At 48.5% G+C, this 20,088-nt stretch overlaps 1 protein-coding gene across 1 annotated transcript in view; it reads right to left on the reverse strand.

Annotated features, from left to right (window-relative positions):
• Plbd1 (phospholipase B domain containing 1) overlaps positions 1-18,927 on the reverse strand; it is a 58,704-nt gene extending 39,777 nt beyond the window's left edge. The window contains exons 1-2 of the mRNA XM_006976516.4: positions 18,163-18,927; positions 9,055-9,274 (exon numbers count right to left, since the gene is read on the reverse strand). Of these exons, the coding sequence (XP_006976578.1) occupies positions 9,055-9,274; positions 18,163-18,292 (350 nt within the window). The 5' untranslated portion in view covers positions 18,293-18,927. The remainder of the gene's footprint in view (positions 1-9,054; positions 9,275-18,162) is intronic.
• Between the last annotated feature and the right edge of the window lie 1,161 nt (positions 18,928-20,088).

Below are 20,088 nucleotides of genomic sequence, written 5' to 3' on the forward strand. Positions count from 1 at the left end.
AAGGCACTTACTCACTGCTCTCCCAAAGGACCCGAGTTTGGTTCCCGGCACACAGCATAGATGCCAGGTGTGGTGCGTGTGAATGTAACTCCGGTGATGGGACGATGCAGAGCTGGATGCTGGGGGCTAGCTGGCCAGGCAGCTTAGTGGCCAGTGAAATGATGAGTTCCAGGATCAGTGAAGAGACCTCGCCTTAAAAAATAAGCCGGTGGCGCTGGAGAGATGGCTCAGTGGTCGAGTGCATATGAGTCATGTAGAGGACCTGAGTTCAATTCCCAGCACCCACATCAGGAAGCTCACAACTACCTATAACTCCAGCTCCAAAGAACCCAACATGTCTCTGACTCCTTGTGTGCACACACGTGCACATACACACAAACATACACACCACACCTACACAATAACATAATTTTGAAATAATGTGGCATGCAGAAGAGGAGGCCACCGTAAGTCACTGCGGTCTGTGGTTTGAATGTGAAATGCCCACCAGTGGTTCCTCTTGGACAGTGCTATTTGGGGACACTGCAGTCTTTTGGACACGCAGCCTAGAAGTCGGAGGTAGAGCTGTGAGATTGGGGCTAGAGGGTTCCGGGTCATCCTCCTACTGGAGTCCTGTGCTTTCGGACGCTGGACATCGTGTAACTGCCTGCACATGCTCCTACTGATAACAGCCACAAGCTACTCCTGCGGCCTTGCCTATTCTGCCATGACGGGCTCCCCCAAACCATGAACCCCCAGTAAATCTTTCTCCTTTCAAGTTGCCTCCTGCAAGTGTTTTATACCAGTAATGGGGACAGTCACTAATACCACTCCCTCCTGTCAGGATCCCACACGTCACACTGCTCCCATGGGCCCGAATGACCAGGGGTTAAACCCTCTGACACCGGAGCCCAGCGAGCCTTTCCCCTTACAGCTGCTCACCTGAAGTGTCTTGTCACATATGGGAAACTAATCGAGAACCCTGGGCCGGGGTGCTGACGATTTGAATTGGTTTTCCGGGCAACGGATTTAGGGGTTCCTAGTCCAAGATGTCCCTACTCGTCTCAATGAGTTTCAGGAGATAACCAAATGTTCTGTATGGCCTTGGGTGAAGTGGGCAGACACTGAAGACCATAGACCTGGCAGGCGTAGGGGATGGCTGTTGAAATCTCAGGTAGCAATGATTACACAGATCCAGACTATGGAGAGTATGCAGGTCTTGTTATACATCAGATGATTTTAGAAAAGCGAAAGAGTAAAAGATTGTTCTATTGTGGTGGGTGCTGGGGGATGGCACAACACAACCATTGACTAAACCTCTTCCTCCCTACAAGATCCATCAGTAACACAGACCCATTCTGGGGCGGGGGCGGGGGTCACTGGTCAGTGGAGGAGGAGAGAAGTATGGATCGAGTGTTTAAATCGCACCTTATTTGGGTTATGTAGAAGTGACTTCTCTAAGACTTTTGTCTGGAGGAATGAGATTCAGACGACAGAGAAGTCGGGATTTTGCTTATAGAATCTAGCCCAGGATAATGGAGTCAAACTTTGAATCTTGAATACTGAATTCAAAGTCTGTTTTTCCGTGTCATACTCTATTGCTTTATTTCCTTCATAGGTACCTGCCTATGTGCTCATATAATTTTTGTGGGTTGGGGAGATGGCTCAGTGGCTAAGAGTGTTTGCCGCTGAGTGTGTCAGCCCCCATGGGGTGGCTCACAACCATCAGTAACTCCAGTGGTAGAGGATCCGATGCTCCCCTCTGACCTCCACGGGCACCAGACACACACACAGTGCACACACATCCATGCAGGCACAACGTTCTTACACAAAATAAGATAAATGCAGAACAAATTTTAGAAGTGCATGAGTTTTTGAGCTGCAGGCACTCCTACAGACGTGGGAGTGTTCCTAGAACACCAAGCCCTCGAAGCGACATTGCAGGAAGCGCAAGGGGCCTCTCTCCGCCTAGGGAAAGTGGCATTGGGATCGGAAGCCAGAGGCCGCCATGGGCAGATGAAACCTGTTTTCTGGAAAAAGGTTAAGCCTTTTGCTTATGCCGAGGCTTGAATGTGTGGGCTCACCTGTAGATCTATGAGAATGCTGGGTAGTAAGGGATGCAAGCATTTTGAACTGGGAGGTGCTATGAGTCAGGGCTAACTGTCTAAGCTGGTTTTGTTACTAAAACAATGAGATCACAAGGTTGCTTTTTAAGTTAGAAGTCTGGCAAGATGGCTCAGCCAGTAAACGTCCTGCCCTGCAAGCCCCGTGACCTGAGTTTGGTCCCCAGAACTCATAGAAAGGCAGAAGGGGAGAACTGACTCCTCAAAGTTGACTTCTGACTTCTACAGGTGCATCATGGCAAGCACCCTCTCCTCCCCCCACCACGTTTTACACACACACACACACACACACACACACACACACACACACACACACCTAACACACTCACTAAATGAAACAATATTTTAAAAGTATATAAAATATACTGTATATATAAATTTAATTTTTTTTAAAGAAAAAGTAAACTGTGGACTCTTGATATACAATGCTCACTTAAGTAAGGAAACAAAAATACTGGGCATTTTGCCCCCCGTCTCCACCCCTGCACCTTAATGAGCTAGGGTTCATCCATTGCTTCAGCTCTCTGCACATTTCACTGTCGATAGCACAGCACGTCTCAAGTGAAGACAGTTCTGTGGATTTTGCTCCAGAGAGCATCTGTGGAGACATGTTGGCTCTCAAACATCCTATAACCCTCAGGGAAAAACAATCACACCCCAAATGTCAGTATTTTCAACACAGAGAAATTCTGAAGCAGAGGAATGTCAATCTTGACTTGGAGATGGTTGCTAAGGAGACCTACATACCAGGAGACAGAGGGAAATACAGAAGGACAACTGAGAAACAATTACTGAACTATTGTTTGTTTATTTTGTTGAGGCTTTATTTTTAAATTTTATTTTTTGATCATATTCGTGTGTGTGTGTGTGTGTGTGTGTGTGTGTGTGTGTGTGTGTGAGTGTGAGTGTGTGTGTGCAAACTTGGAGGCCAGAGGATAACCATGGTTTTTGCACCTCAGGCACTTTCCACCTTGTTTTTGAGACAGTGTTTTCCTTTGGCTTGGAACTCACCAAGCAGGCTGAGCTGGTTGGCCAGCGAGCCCAGAGACATGCCTGTCTCTGCCTCCCGTGAGCGCCATCATGCTATTCTGCCCCTTGGGTCGTAGGATCGAGCTTAGGTCCTCATGCATGCAAAGTAAGCCCTTCACAGGCTAAGCCAAGCCTGAGGACATAGTCTTTGAATTCGGAGTTCAGAACTTGCTCCTACAGTGGCTAATGACTAAAAGCGAGATTGCTGACTTCTCCATGGTTCCGTGTCTCATGCAGTAGAGCGGACACTAGCATGAACTTTGTGTATCTATCTCTCAAGCTTAGCTTCAGGTCCTGTTGTGTTCCTCCTAAGTGCACTAACCCTTGCTCACCCTGTGTCTGTCACACCCATTCAGATGTGGAAAATCTCGAAGACACTTGACCACCCATCTTTTTCTAAATCTTTTGCCTCATGTCAATATCACATCATTTAGCACTTGTCAAGCATTGCATCCTGCTCTGTTTGTCTGGCTCTCTGGGGCCATGGACCAGACAGAGTGCTTAGTATTTTCCACAGTAATTAACCTACATGCATATATTTGTACAAATGAACAAACTCTGACTGAACAGCCTGGTTTCTGATCTGGAGTCCTACGGTGCTGGTTAATTTTATGTCAACTTGACACAAGCTAGAGTTATCTGAAAGGAGGAACCTCAATTGAGAAAATGCCTCCATAAGGTCGGGCTGTAGGGCATTTTCTTAATTAGTGATTGATAGGGGAGGGCCCAGACTGTTGTGGGTGGGCTGGTGGTCCTGGGTTCTATAAGAAAGCAGGCTGAGCAAGCCACAGAGAGCAAGCCAGTAAGCAACGCCCCTCCATGGCCTCTGCATCACCTCCTGCCTCCAGGTTCCTGTCCTGTTTGAGTTCCTGTCCTGACTTCCTTTGATGATGAACAGTGATATGGAAGTGTAAGCTTTTTGGTCATGGTCTTTCATTCCAGCAATAGAGACCCTAACTAACACACCTATTTACTGGCTTTCTAACTTTCAACTACCTAACACATTTCTCTGTGCCCAGGTTTTCATGTTCCTAGTGTGTGGACACCAGTGAATATAGAATTAGTACAGGGGAGAGTTAACACGAAGATTCTCAGAACACTCTGGAGCACGGTGCACTCGTCGGCTCGCAGCTAGCTGGCAGTGACTACTGTCGTGCTTCTCAGGACTGTCATCCTGTCTTCTATAGTCAATGTCTTCACCAAGCTCCAAATATCTACAAGTTGATAGTTGCTTAGATATTCAGTTTCTAACATCAACAGGAGCAAGCCAGGCTTGTGGGAGACATTCTCGAGGCATTTCTTGACAGTGTCCAAACACAAGAGATGGACTGTTTGCTTCTTCTGTTGGGGCCATGGTGCTGGCAAACTGTACCAGCCTGAGCAACGCGTGTGCCAACATGTTAAACACTGTCCACCGAAGAATGCCCTTGTGCCCACCTCTGTCCCTCCATCCGAGCAACAACACGGGTGTGTGGTGTTGAGTTCACTGCTTCCATGTAATGCCGAGGAGGAAGCTTCAGTAGCTGCCTTGGACACCCCATTTTTTTTAGCTACTTTAGTTAAACCACTAGAAAGAGCATCCTAGGGCCCCACATCCTCATTCCCCTTTCTTCCCAGAAAGGTTTCAATGCCTCTTTTTATCAATGACCCATCCAAAGGTTTCATGCCTCATTTTATCAATCCAAGACCACTTAACTTTAGATCATCAAGGAGACACCAGAGAGTGAATTTACAACTCTTAGGGAGCCACCCAATCAAGTTCAAAAACAAAGCAAGAAACTCAGCGTGGCTGGGGCTACAACCTGCTCTATTATGTGGAATTACATGCTCTTTCTGATTCCTCACCTGCAACAACAGGATTGAATTAAACCTAATGAGCATATAATTGACAGCTGGGCAGAAGCACTAAGCCCGGTGTCTGGGTGCGTAAATGTGGTTAAGACAGGAACCCTACCTTCAAGCTCCCACAGATGGAGGAGGAGAGAGACGGAGCTGTAAGTCAGTGGGGATACAATCCTAAGAAACTTTATCAAGAAGACATCACTGGAGGAAGGAGAGATAGCTTGGTGGTTAGGGCTGTTTCCTGTTCTGGCAAAGGGCTTGAGTTTGGTGCCCTGCACCCACATCGGGTGGCTTACAACCACCTACAATTCCAATTCTGGGGGAATCTGATGCCCTCTTCTGGCCAAGTGTGGGTCTGAAGCATGCATGGTCACTAGGAAAGTGGCCGACTCTGCAGCTCTGTGCTGAGCACAAAGGTGATCCAAACCCACCCTCACGCTGAGATTCCTGCCTGCATCTGCCTTTCAGTCAACAGGACGGCAGATCTTGAGGAGCAGTTCCTTTGGATATCTGTTCCCTGGGACTCTGCATACTATGCTCACAGAACTCTCACAGACCGCTTGTAGCAGCCACAATGCCCTCATCATCCCACTTGCGAGGCAGAAGCAAGTGAATCTCTGAGTTTGAGGCCAACCTGGGTTACAGAGTGAGTTCCAAAACAGCCAGGGCGACATAATGAGACCCTTCCACAATAAGAAAAGACCCAAACAAACAAAAACAACAAACAAAGCAAAACAAAAACAGAGTCAAAACATGAGAATCTACTTCAAAAAACAAAATAAAGCTGATCAATTAAAAAAAAGAAATCATAGTTATTGAATCATAGCTGCTTTTTTAAAAATAAAATTAAGCAGCCGGGCACAGTGGTTCATGCCTTTAAGCCCAGCACTCACTTGAGAAGTAGAGGCAGGCAGATCTCTGTGAGCTGAAGGCCAGCCTGGTCCACCTAGTGGGTTCCAGGACAGCCTGAGCTATATAGTGAGATGCTGTTTAAACAAACAAAAACCCAGAGGGACAAAAAAAAAATAATGTAATATTTACTACAGACATGCTTTTAATGGATTTTTTGGGTGGTGGTGGGGCAAATGATTAAGGTTTTTCAAAGATAATCGCTTTATATCTAGAATGGAGGTACAGAGCTGGTGAGACGACCCAGCAGGTAGAGACATTTGCCAGCAAGCCTGACACCCTGAGTTTGATTCCCAGAACCCACACGGTAGGAGAGAACTAAGTATCACAGAGTGTCTTCTAGCCTCCGCATGCATGCCATCACACACACACACACACACACACACACACACACACACACACACACACACACACACACACACAGGAGAAGTATTGAAAAACCCATACCTTAGCACTAACACCCCCCAGTGTCTGCTGTGAGATGTTGCAACATGAGAATGACATCACACACCCATCAGAGGCCTGCCAAACCCCATGGGCTCTCTCTGTCTCTCTGTCTCTCTCTGTCTCTCTCTGTCTCTCTCTGTCTCTCTCTCTCTCTCTCTCTCTCTCTCTCTCTCTCTGGAAACACCCAAGGAAGACGCCTTTATCCTTAGCACGTCCTGCAGACCCAAGCTGCTCCCTCAGAACTCGCTTTCCCTCAGTGCCTCTCTACATGTCACCAAGAACTTAACCGTATCTGTTTATCGTCAAACGATTCTGCTCTGAATTATTTTTCCAAACTTGCAACTCGGTTAAATCACACAGCCACAACTCAGTGGAGAAGGAAGTGCAGAGTTCGAGGAGAGCCTAGAGGTTGGACGTCACATGTAATATAGGTTTAAACACCTTTTAAAAGTGTTTCCAAAGGGTGTGGGGGGGTGGCTCAGTGGTTAAGCACACGGAGGACCTGGGTTCAGTTCCCAGCATGCACATGGTAATTGCAGTTATAGGGGCTCTCGATGCCCTCTTTTAGTCCCCACAGGTACTGCACACACATGGCTCACTTACGTATAAATAATAAAAGAGGAGCCGGAGTCCAGAACTGATACTATTTCAGGAGCTCAGAACAAGGTTAAGATCCGTATTTAACTTATCACAACGAGCGTCTAATAGCCCCCAGAAGGTTAGATAAAACTGTACCTAACTAGGTCACAGGGAATAAAAGAAGCAAGCCAAGCTGGAAAGAGAGTTTTATATCAAATGTGATGTGCCTGAACAAGATGCACCTTTGCTCCCTTTAAAGATTTTTCTCTGTAAAGTAATTCTCCAGCACTCAGGAGGTTGAGGCAGGAGGATCGCTGCATCTTTGAGGCCAGCTTGGGTTGCTTAACGAATCCCAGGCATCTTAATTAGGGTTTCTATTGCTGTGATGAAACGCCATGAGCAAAAGGAAAATGGGGAGGGGAGGGTTTATGTAGCTTACACTTCCACATTGCTGTTATCACTGAAGGAAGTCGGGACAGGAACTCCAGCAGGGCAGGAACCTGGAAGCAGGAACTGATACAGAAGCCATGGAGGGGTGCTGCTTACTGGCTCGCGTCCCCTGGCTTCCCTGGGTTTTTATAGGACCCAGGCCCACCAGCTCAGGGATGGCCCCACCCACCACAGGCTGCCCCCCCATCACTAATTGAGTGGCTCTCCTGGAGGCATTTCCTCAGCTGAGGCTCCTTCCTCTCTAATGACTCCAGCCAGGACACCCAGTCTACTGGGCCAGTCATAGCTGTAGAGCGAGGTGGAATGAAACCCTGTTTCAAGCAAACAAAGTGGCCCGGGACACGGCTCAGTTGGTAGCTTGATACTGGTAGAGTACTGGAAGTCCTGGTTAGGATCCCAGCACAGCAGGAAACTGGGCATGGTGGCCCACACTTAAAATCTCAGTACTTGGGAGGTGGGGACAGGAAGATTAGAACTTTAAGGTCATTCTTGACTTCATGAGTTCAAGACCAGCCTGGGATACATGAGACCCTGCTTCAAACTCCAGAAAAGCTTAAGTGTGGTGATTGAATTATCAACTATGTCCTTGTTGTCTTTATAAGACAAAGTGGAGACACCAGGATTGAATAACAATAGACTTATGAGTAATAGTTACCGTCTACTCATTAAGATTTCCATTTAAGGCCGGGCGGTGGTGGCGCACGCCTTTAATCCCAGCACTCGGGAGGCAGAGCCAGGCGGATCTCTGTGAGTTCAAGGCCAGCCTGGGCTACCAAGTGAGTCCCAGGAAAGGCGCAAAGCTACATAGAGAAACCCTGTCTCGAAAACCAAAAAAAAAAAAAAAAAAAAAAGATTTCCATTTAAACCTCTTGGTCTACTGGGAAGTATTGTTTCAAAATGGAAGAAAATAAATGCTCTTACATTGTGTTAATTTAAACAATCCCCATTATGTTTTCATTTCTTCATACTTTGATGGTGTGTGTAAGGAAGTGAGTGTGTCATGGTATACATGAGGAAGTCAGAGGTCACCTTAAGAAAGTTGTCCTTTCGTCTTGTGGGTCCCTGGGATTGAACTCAGGCTGCCAGGCTTGGCGGCAATTGCCTCTACCCACCGAACCATTTCTTCGGCCCCTTACATTTTACGTTTAATAAATCCTCCTGCGTTGTCCTCTCAGGATGTCATTCCACATCTTATCTGCTTTCTACCCAGCGGCAAATGGCTAGTAGAATGGCATAATGTTTCAACAATGGTTTTATCTCTTTCAAAATGGTTTCCTAAGAGAGAACTGGTGGCTGAGAAGATGGCTGCTGATAAAGTGTTTGTCACATCTGCAGGAGGACCCTGAGAACACCCTGTCATATCTGCAGGAGGACCCTGAGAACACCCTGTCACATCTGCAGGAGGACCCTGAGAACCCACACGGAAAGCTGAGGCCAGCCTGGTCTACGCAGCGAGCTCCAGGACAGCCAGAGACGTTACACAGAAAAACCCTGTTTCACAAAACCAACCAAACAAAAGTGGAAGATGTCAAGAAAGAAGTGTTGTGAGAATGAATGGGTGCTTTGAGTCTTTTAGGCAGCTATGATTATGGGTAGAGTGGGGTGCTGAGCGCACCCCGGCTACCTTCCACTCCTAACACACCCCACCAGGGTCCAGAAGCCATCGCTGGATGAAGCAAAGGGATGGTGTACTTACAGAGCGGTGAGGTAGCCCTCCAGGTAGCCAGCCAGAAACATGATGATGGAATTTCTCAGGGTCTGAGAGCCATACCCAGCTTTAATCTCCAGGATGCCCCAGCCTGTGGTCTCAATGGAGTCATTGTAGTAGCCGTAGGCATCCCCGTTCTTGTCCAGCACATTCTTGATTTCCACTGTCTTCGAATCAGGTAGCCAGTATGCAGTTACATAGTAGACTCCTGTAGGGAAAGGGAGCCATGAGGGACGCCACTCAACTACGGCCTGTGCCTTCCCCGTGCGACCAACATTCCAGTGTTTGTTTTTAAAGATTTCTGTCCTACAGGCTGGGGACCTGGCCCGGTCAGTGAAGTGCTTGCCAAGCAAGTGTAAGGACCTAAATTTGATCCCTGGCACCAAGTAAAAGCCAGGTGTGGTGACATGTGTCTGTAAGCCCAGTGCTGGGAGGCGGTACCGGTGGGCTCCCAGAGCTCGCTGGCTAGTCTAGCCTCGGGCCAGTAAGAAAACGGTCTTGAAAATAAAGAAATAAAAAAGGTAGACAGCATCCCAAGGAACACTTGAGGCTGACCATAGGCCTCACATGCACACACACACACACACCATAAACACACACACATACAGAGAGAGAGAGAGAGAGAGAGAGAGAGAGAGAGAGACAGAGACAGAGACAGAGACAGAGACAGAGACAGAAGGGACAGAGACACAGAGAGACAGATTTCCGTTTTAAGCCAGGCATGGACAGGCATGGTGGTGACACATGCCGACCTGTCGTCCCAGTTTTTGGGTGGCTGAAGCAGGAGGATCTCAGGTTTGAGTGCAGCTTAGTGAGATCCTATCCCAAAATAAACACTTTTTTAAAAAGCTTTAAAAATAGACTCCTCAGTTCATTCTTTTGATCTTACTTCCTGTCCTGGTGTCTAGCTGGAACATCACCAGTCCAAGCACTTCAGGACTCAAAACCAAACATCCAGCTCTCCATCCTGCCAGGAACTGGGCCGGCCCTTTTGATTCAAACCTACCACTTCCTCCTCCTGATAGTCCCTCTCTTGTTAGCAGGCTAACAGTGTGGAAATGGTTACTGAGGATTCAGGAAACTGTCCCGCCTCACAGGGGCCACTGTCCCCCCCACCTTGTTAGGTCTCCTTGACACCTAACCCTACACAGCAAACCGCTCAAATCCAGAGACAGTTTCTTCCCATCAGATATAGTACCTGGCACATAGTAGGTGCTCAGTAAATAACCGTGGAAGGAGTCCAGCGTGGTGGTTGACATCTGGGTAATGGTAAATGTTAACTGTCAACTTGACAGAATCTAGAATCACGTGAGAGATGGGCCTTTGAGCATGCCTGTGGGGGATTTTCATGATTTCCTGAACTGGGGTGGGAAGACTAGATAAGAATCACCATGCACACTGAACCGGAAGACAAACAGGGTCACAGGATTTTTGTTGTGCTGTTGTTTGAGGCACAGGCTCACTATATAGCTCAGGCTGGACTAGAACTCACTACCCTCCTGCCCCAAACTCCCATTTGCTGGAACTGCAAATACATGTCATCAGACCTAAGCAGAAAGCCTTTGCAAAAGGTTAAATGGAAGTGAAGTTTTGCATTACATTCCTGGTGGGTCTCGCACGGTTGCATATGACTGTAATCCCAGCACTCAGGAGACACAGGCAGAGGCAGGAGGATACCTGTAGGTTTGAGGCCAGCCTTCTAGTCCCAGGCTGGCCAGGGCTACAGAGCAAAATGACAGTCTCAAAACAACAACAGCGCGCACACACACACACATTCATGCACACACCCATGCACACACGCACATACCTCTCACTCAATCCTGGCAACAAATAACGAACTGCTAACGAAGCTGAGCTGCTACAATCCAGCAGCTGTGCACACCTTACTTAAAAATTCCCTTCCAAATGTAGTCTATTCTCCAAGGTTAATTCTGAGTCCAGAAGCCATAGTCGATCCTTCCCCTGTCCTCTCTCCCTCTTCACACACACACACACACACACACACACACACACACCCCTCACCTCTGGAAATGAGGAAGCGGGGCTGGCTTTACCACGAAACCTGAGGCTGGGAGAAATCACAAAACAGGAACCATAAGAGAAAGAGAGAAAAGAAAGAGAGAAGGCGGGTGAGCCCACAGGTCTCTCCCCTTTCTGCTGTGCCCTTTAAACACACGTAGATGTATCTTTCTCCAAGCCCTCCACTGCATGCTGAGGCTGGCATTCAAGGGCTCAGTTCGCTCTTGCTAGAGCGACCTGCTTCCCTGACCACAAAAGCCAGCTTCTCTGACACCAGCATACCTCCACATGACACCTCAGCCCCATCCTCAGGAGAATTCACCAAAAACAGCTTACTACCCACAGGGTATGCTTTTAAAATTGACCCCAAATCTGAGGAGTTTGGTCCACCCCAATAGACTTTACTCATTCCGTGGTTTCTTTCTTTTTTTTTCTTTTTTCTTTTTTTTTTTGGTTTTTTCAAGACAGGGTTTCTATGTGTAGCTTTGCGCCTTTCCTGGGACTCACTTGGTAGTCCAGGCTGGCCTCGAACTCACAGAGATCCGCCTGCCTCTGCCTCCCGAGTGCTGGGATTAAAGGCGTGCGCCACCACCGCCCGACATTCCGTGGTTTCTATCAGTTCCTTCTTGTTTTCTAGTGTCTGTACTATTTTTTTTTTTTCCAAATCCCTTAGCATGTTAATCCATCATACATTTCTACTGTGGAGCAGCATTTCTATGCAGGGCAGACGTTGGAGAAAGTGGCCAGGTGGGGAAAATGCTGTGTCCTTTTAACCCTGACCTCGTTTTCAGCAGCTCCTTGAAAGCAAAGAGCATATGCGCCCACCTCTGCCAAGGGCTGCTGTCCCCAACAAAATGATATTTCTTTGAGGATTCTCATTGTGTGATTTTTTAAAAAGATTTATTTTATGAGGGTTTTGCTCACATGTATGGCTGCGTACCACGTGCATGTCTGGTGCCTATGTGTGCCTGGTTGCTTTGGAGGTCAGAAGAGGGTGTTAGATCCCCTGGGACTGAAGTTAAGCATGGTTATGAGCCTCCATGTGGGTGCTGGGAATCAAACCCATGCCCTTTGCAGGGACTGGTGCTCTCAACTGCTGAGCCATTTCACCAGCCCTATTTATGTGTTTTGAGACGATCTCACGTAGCCCAGGCTGCCTCCCAACTCCATATACTGCCCAGGAAGACCTTGAACTTCTGACCCTTTGGCCTCCTCCTTCCAAGCTATACAATCTCAGCTCTGTGCTCATCCTTCTAATGAAAAGCAAGGTTATTCAGACATTAATTCATTCATAGAGCTTGGCCTAACATCACTCCTGTAATTATGTTTGCAAACGTAAGAAAGAGGCCCGAGGGTGGCTCAGCCATTCTGCTGACGCCTCTCTAGCCCAAGAGGCAAGTGCTAAGTGGATTGGTGTCTTTAGAAATGCAGCAATGAAAGATAGATTCAAGCTTGTTTAACAGCAACACCCTCAAAATCAACACACGGGATCCACATCTGACTTCACTGAAATGCTGCTGTAATGTGCGTCATATTGTTGAACTGTTGTGTGTTCTCTGAATTCCCTGAGAAGCTGGACCTAGGATCAGGGTTGCCCTGACCTCATTTCAGACCCAAGCATGTTTCTCTCAAAAAGTCCTCCAAGGTTTGGGGATAGGTTCCCTACCCCAATCTGTGATGGGGGCTTGGGGGAGGGGGGAGGGGGAGGGCAGAGAACAGCGAAACAGCCCAGGAATAAAAAACCCAGTGTCCTTCACAACAGCTTAGAACTTAAACCATTTCCATCCAAGGTCACTATGATTTATCCTGAGATGTAAAGGGGCCTGTAGTGGGGGCTGGAAGTTCAGCTGTGGATGTTCGTCCGCGGAGAGAAAGCTGAATTCGAAGTCCAGGCAACACCCCAACTTCCGGGCCAGTTTCTGCAGGAAGTCCTGAGCGTCGACTCCTCCGAGGAGAGTGTCTCTAGCAGTTGTTTGCTCGTTTGTCTGGAAGCCTCAGCCCAGGGCAGCTCCGCCTGGGACTGAAGCTGGCAACCTTAACGGCTTTCCCAGCTGGTTTCTGTAGGATGTCCTGAGCACCCCATGTGATGATGGTTTGCATCCCCCTTTTACTACTCAATAAACTCATTCAAAACTGAAAATGTGGCTGTTGTAGATCATTTGTCAGACTGTACAAAAGTTACCTTACAAAGAGAGGACTTTTCTTTTCTTAATGGGGCACTTCCAGTGGTTTTCATATTTTCCATGAAACAAACAAACTTCAAATGTCCTCTTTACATTTCTTATGCATTTTACTATTCTGTATGAGCTCATTTTCAATTGAAAAAACAACAAACAAACAAACAGACAAACAAACAAACAAACCCTAGCCCTTAAAATTTGTAAAATGCATTCTCTCCACTTATCTTTTAAGATTGGATCTTCCTCTGCAGCCCAGGTTGAGCTGGAACTCATTATGTAGCTCAGACTGGCTTTTATCTCATGACAGTCCTCCTGCCTCAGCTTCCTGAGGGCTGGTATTACAGGTATGAGCTACCAGTCTGGCTGACTCTCATGTTTAGAACCTAATGTTCTTTGCATCTCATTTTATGGAAGAGTGAATGGCTTTTAACTCTAGGTGACAGTGTTGGCCGTCTGGATCAGTCCTTCAGAGAGAGAAAGAGAGGAAGCAGAGAGAGTGAACAGGTGGGATGTATGAGAGAAATAAATATCGACACTGAGCTTTATTCTGTTCGGGTTGGGTTGAGGTCAGGTTCATTGATGTACCTTGGACTTCCTTCCTCTTTTATGTGCACCTAGCTTGTGTGCGGTGGTTCTTCATACTTTCTCCTCCTACAAGGGCCCCCGGGAAGCTGCACTCTGGCCTCTAGACTGAGTCTCCATCAGAGTTACTGAGGAAATAACTGGTTTGTGAGTTTTACAGTGTCCAGGCAAGAAAATGGTGTTCAGCTTGCCTTTCTGTGCAGAGATCAAAGCCCACATCTCTGGCTCAGAGGAGAGGTGTTTGGACAAGTTTTCCCTGGGAGTAGAATGAAGGTCTGGGAGAACAGAGAAAATGGGGGAAGCCGATGAGTCCACCCAACTGTGGTCTGACTGATCTGACTGGGCCCTGCCTTGGCAGTGTGTGGAACAAGCTTTTGCAGGCCCCATCCCAAGGATGGGAGAGGAACAACAGGTCATGACCATGCTCACTCTGTCACCCCAGCACTCGGGGCACTGAGACAGGGGATCACTGTGAATCTGAGCTTAGCCTGGGCTCCATAGTCAGACATCATCTCCAGACAAACAAAAATCCAAACATGGATGGAAAAGGGCACATTTCTCTGCCTGTTCCTGCCCTACATAGTCGTAAGACGCCCTGCCTTGGGTTAAAGCCCTCTCCTGCAGGCTTGTAAGAGCCCCGGGTAAAGTCTGCAGTCAGAGATGCACTGAAGTGGAAAGCAAGACATGGCGGGGTGCAGCCGGTGCGAGCCACAGTAGGGCGCACCTGTGAGAAGCTGGCACAAATGGCCGATGGCCCTGAAGAATAGTTAAGAAAACAACAAAACATGAATGTAGGGAACGACTGGAGAGTTCTCAGATCCCGAACCGTCCTTCGCTTTTACCCCGCGAACATCAACTTGGCCTCATTCTGATTTGGCCTGTGTCTCCCCTCCCAACCCCTTCCCCATCCCCACCCCCGCCCTACCCTGGGTTTTGGGGAGAGTGTCTCACTATGTAGTCCTGGCTGGCCTGGAGTTTGCTGTGTAGCCCAGGCTGGCCTCAATTTATGGAGATCATCTTTCCTCTGCCTCCTGAGTCCTGGATTAAGGTGTGTGTCACCATGCCTGGCAGATTTGGTACTCTGACTCACCACTCATCTAGAGTACTCATTAACGAGACATATTTGTGTGTGTTTGGTCCAATAGTCTCCATCACAAGCTCCTTGGGGATGGGAGGAGAGTCTCATCTGTCATCACGTCCACTCCCTCAGGCCTAGCACAATTCTTTCTTGATTACATGGCCACCTAAATCCCAAACTGGAACCCTGACTGGAAGGCCACACATGGGAACACACTTACATGGAACATACTATACTGATGTATGTGAGTGCGCATGCCACAGCCCAGAGGAGAGGTCAGAGGACAACTTTGTGGAGAGTGGAGTCCGGTATCTCTCTCCACCCCTGTGAGTCCCACAGATCAAACTCAGGTCAGCCTCATGCCCTGGGAGCCTTTCCGGTTGGCCAATCCCACTGGCCCCTGTGTATTGATTCATGATTTCAAATTATGAATTAAGATGGTGGTCATTGAGTTTACAGAGGATCTTGAGGAGAACAGTGCTGAAGCAGCTGGTCAGCCCCGCATGCTGGGTCCACCACAGCACGTGCAGACTGATGGATGGATGCCTTGCAGAGCAGGACAGGCTCTCTCAGGGATTTGTTCTGTGTTCAAACCTCAATCAAAAGACTTCCACAACTTCCCCCCAAAAGATTGACACATGTCACGTGATATCTAGACCGGTGTGGACACAGAGTTACAAGTTTTGTTTTGCACAAACATTTCCCCATAATTTCACTACCTCTCTTTCTTTAAACAATATTAAGTAAGTTCCTCTTTTGCCCTAGTACGAAGTAGCAACTTAATAACTCTAGCAATAACTCACCAACCAGCCTTCAAAGCTAAAAATTCAGCCTACAGGAACAATTGGAACACTGTTTAAGGACAACACGACCATGCTAGTGCAGTGGATCATGACTTCAAGTACAGTACTCAGGAAGCAGAGGCAGGTAGATCTCTCTGAGTTCTGGGTCAGCCTGGTCTACACAGTGAGTTCTAGGCTAGCCAGGGCTACACACTGGTAACTTGTCTTTAAAAGAATAAAAGGTAATAAAGAACTTCCATGCTACAAAGAAGCCCATGGAGCAACCATGAGACCCACTTTAGTAATTCAGAGTTAAAGCATCCATTGAGACTGGACTCAACCAGCGGTCGGCCATGACACCTCAAGGAGACTAAATGATATCCAGGAGAGGAAGAGCCCATTGTCGAGGCTTGGCTGTGTGGCCAGGCAGATGTCCACCATTAGTCAGATGGCCCAACCAGATAAGTACCACCCAGATGCCTGCTCCCACCGGCTGACTCCAGGTTCTTCTGAGGGCAAATGAGTCAGACCCCCAGATGGAGAACCCAATAACATCTCCTTGTGTGTTTTGCTAGCAGGAAGAATATGCCTGAAGCAGGGTACAGGAGCACCCAGTCAGCCTGACAGTTATATTTCTAATGAATAATTAAGGATGAGTCTGGGAACAGACTTGGGTGTGTATCAGGGTGACTTGGCCCCCACAGATCTGATCACATCTGGCATGCTGCAAATGCTGACTTCTGGAGTCTTGCCCTGCAAGGCTGACGGCCAGGTGAAGAACCAGTTTTACAAAGGAATGTGCTACGTTCTGAGTCTCCAAGAGGCTGACTCTCTCTCCAGCGACCCTCCGACTTGGCCATTCATTCCATGAAGAGGGTTATTCTCCACTGGCGAGAGTTGGGGTGGTGTGGCTCAATGGTAGAGGGTATGTCTTAACATTCATGGGAACCTGGGTTCAATTCCCAGTTTTGAACACACAAACACTTTTAGTAAAACCATACAAGGATGTTCTGAAAAATACATATGGGCTTTTCAGTCCTCAAGGACAGGTCCTCTGTCAACTGTATGCTGTAGCTGGAACACTATGAAGAGGTGGCTGTAAAATAATTTGCCAATTTCTAGAATAAAAAGAAACCCAAACTGAAAAGTAAAAGTGAGCCAGTAAGATGGCTTAGGGGGTGTCCGTCTGGGGTGAATATGTGTTCGTTCACCTCTCCCCAGGAAAAGTGAGGACAAAATCTGACTGAGCTCACAGTACTGAGCTAGGTACTCCAGGGAGCACAGGGAGATAGATAGCAAAGTCCCTGCTCTTTACGATTCAAATTTTACGCAATGTACTGGAAGGTTGAGGAAGCTCCACTGCAGAACCCACATTAATACTAACAGATGAATAAAGAGGAACAAAGGGAATTACATGTTTCAAAGAGCCACTGCCGGCTTCCTGAACTGTCCTCAAATCCATGCCGAGGAGGAGCCTTTCAGGACTGCTGGCTTCTCAGGACTGAAAGGTGTGTGTGTGTGTGTGTGTGTGTGTGTGGTGGGGGTGGGGGTGGGGGTGAGGGTGGGGGTGTGGGGTGTCGGGGGGAGACCAAAGAACATGCAGCTCAATCGGGGAGACACCGGGTGCTTCTGGACAGTGCCTTATCCCACAGGCCTGCGCTTACTGGAGCAGCTGTTGAGAGCAAATGCCTCAAAATCCCCCAGGGTACAGGTGCTTACTGGAAGATAACATGAATCGGAGCGATTTGGGGAAGGAGACCCTGCCCAAGGCTCACCCTATTCTTGGGCAAGGCCAGCATGGAGATGATTATGAAATCAAATTAATCCTCTCCAAATTTGACTTTTGGAGTCTTCCAAGTCTGCATAACCCAACAATTCATTTTGGTCTTCTTGCAAATGGAAGGATGAGATTGGAAGGGCGCTTGTTGGGACCTGCTTTACTGACAGGAAGGGTTACACCAGTGCCCTCTGGCAACTCAGCTGTCTTATCTTTATGCAAATTCCCGACTTCCTCCCGGTCCCAGCTCTTTGGGCTGTAGAATGGAGATTTCTATCCTCTTGGATTATGAGGCCATCTGGAGGAAAGAGCATAGCTCCCTTCTGTCCTGTCCCTGTCCCATATCAAACTGACATTACCGGAGTGCGATCGATTTTCTTAAGCCAAAGTCGCTTGTCTGCCTGTAGAAGCAGAACCTGGGCCGGCCTCAGATCACACCTCCGTCCGATCCGGGTACACATACTTAGATGCCGACAGACCCCTAGTTTCCCGCCTTAAATGCCTCCGCTGATCTACGGCAGGGCTGGAGCGCAACCCGCCAGGCTCCCCACCAAGAAGTGCGACCCAAGACGTCCCTGGGTGTAAACTTGCTGGCACTCTGGCCAGCCGCGGGCGGGCGCGTGCAGGGGGTACGGGGCGACGGCCCCCCGTCCTCGGCCGCTGGCTCGTTCTGCTCACCTGTTGACGTAGGCTCCAGGGCGGCTGCCCAGGGAAGCTGCAGTAGCAAGGGCAGCAGCAGCAGCAGCGGCAGCGGCAACGGCGGCGGCGCTGGCGGCCTGAGGCTCCTGCCAGGACTGCGGTGGGACATCGCTCCTCCGCTCTGACCTCTGCCGGGCTGGATTAGGTCCCGCTGGCGCCGGCCGTGACAGCTGTTGCAAGAGCCGCACTTGGGGGTGCCAGTGGGGCGTTGCGTGACAGAGGCCTGGGAGATCTCAACTTTCTTCTGGCATTAGTTTTGCCTGCTTGGGCGCTTCGCGTGGCCTTGGGAACCAACCTTCGCCCGTCTGAGCCCCAGGCTGGGATAGGCGGATCCTTTCTGTCTGGTCTGACCCTCTAGTCACCTGTGGGCCGGGCCGGGAAAGTTCTCAGTAGCGCTTTTGGGAAGTACAGGGGCTGCGCTGCTCCTGGCCGCCTCCTGCAGGTTTGGGGCTCAGGGCCAAGGAATCAGTTCAAGGTGGCCTTGGCCCCTGTGGCAGCAGATGAGGTACCCCAGGCAGCTTTGGGTCGCATGCCTCTGCCTACACGCAGATCGGATTCTGTGGCCTTCTGTCTTCTCGGGTCCCTCATCCGTCAGGAACCAGGGCCTCTTGTGCCAGCCTGTCTAACCTCAGGAGCTCGACACCTCCCGGCCTTGGCTTCATTGGCCGGAACTGATTCACACAGGGCTGGAAGCAGATCTACCCCTGACCCTCTATCGAGACCCATTTCTGGGCAGGGCTCACTGAAAGTAACATTATGAGTTGGTCCAGGGTGCCCTAGGTGACATTGTGAAGTAGGCAAGAGACTTCAGGCTGACTGGACGCAGTTTTTGCCACCGGACCCAGTTAAGACGGCTAAAAGCAAGCCCCTACAGATAGGTTTGTAATCCCAGCATTCCAGAGGCCGGGGCAGGGGCACTGCTGGAAGTCTGACGTCGACCTGGGCTACAGAATGAGACTTTGTCTCCCAAGAGCAAACAAAACAAAATGCCAGGTAAATAAATAAACACTAAAGAAATAATACCGATGAAGGAGTACCTTTGCTAGGGGAAGTACGAATATATTTGTAATTATTAGAAATGACACATGTGAAGCATGGAATTACAAATCACAGTTTCGTTTGCTGACATTTATTCAATGGAAGGAGAAGCTGAGGGCATTGTAGGGACTGTGCAGAAAATAAAAACTGAACCCTTGGGTCCTGCGGTGCACACTTGGTGAATTGTGTCACCTCAGATATTCCAGGCATGTCTCCATATCCCAGCCTCAGTGACCTTACTGACCCTCCTGATCCAAGGAGCCAGCTGTTTGGAGGATATGACTGAGGAAGGAGGTGACTCTCTGAAGGCGCCTAATGGGAGCTGGGCTCACCCACCTGATGATTTGCTGGCTGCGTGCATAGTTATTGTCTTCAGTGTTCCAGGATGAGAGCTCTATGTGACACCTCGTCCTTACAGAACCCCATTTGAGTTGAGGAAGTGATTATTCCTATAAGCAAATTAATTGGATTAGACTTTCTCAACCTCAGTACTGTTGAAATTCTGGCCCAGTTATTATTATTTTTTTTTTTGGTGTGTGTGTGTGTGTGTGTGTGTGTGTGTGTGTGTGTGTGTGTGTTCTATGCACTCTGAGGCCTTGCACACAATCATTGAAAATGCTCCAGATGATGCTCAGTGTTCCCCTAGCTGAAATACTGTCCCTAGCTGAGCTCCGCTGATGTAAGTTGTGGTTCATTTGGACACATTTAAACTGTGGGGGTTTTAGACATGGAGAATAGTGACAGCAAACGCCACGTTAAAATCCAAGGATATTGGTTCAAAATTGTAATTGGAATCCATAGGGCAAAACCCAGAGCGTCAACAGCCCCAACAGGCTGGCTGGCCGGCCTCAGCCACACACTCTGTGA

This window comes from Peromyscus maniculatus, chromosome 3 (assembly GCF_049852395.1).
Source record: "Peromyscus maniculatus bairdii isolate BWxNUB_F1_BW_parent chromosome 3, HU_Pman_BW_mat_3.1, whole genome shotgun sequence".
NCBI lineage: Eukaryota > Metazoa > Chordata > Mammalia > Rodentia > Cricetidae > Peromyscus > Peromyscus maniculatus.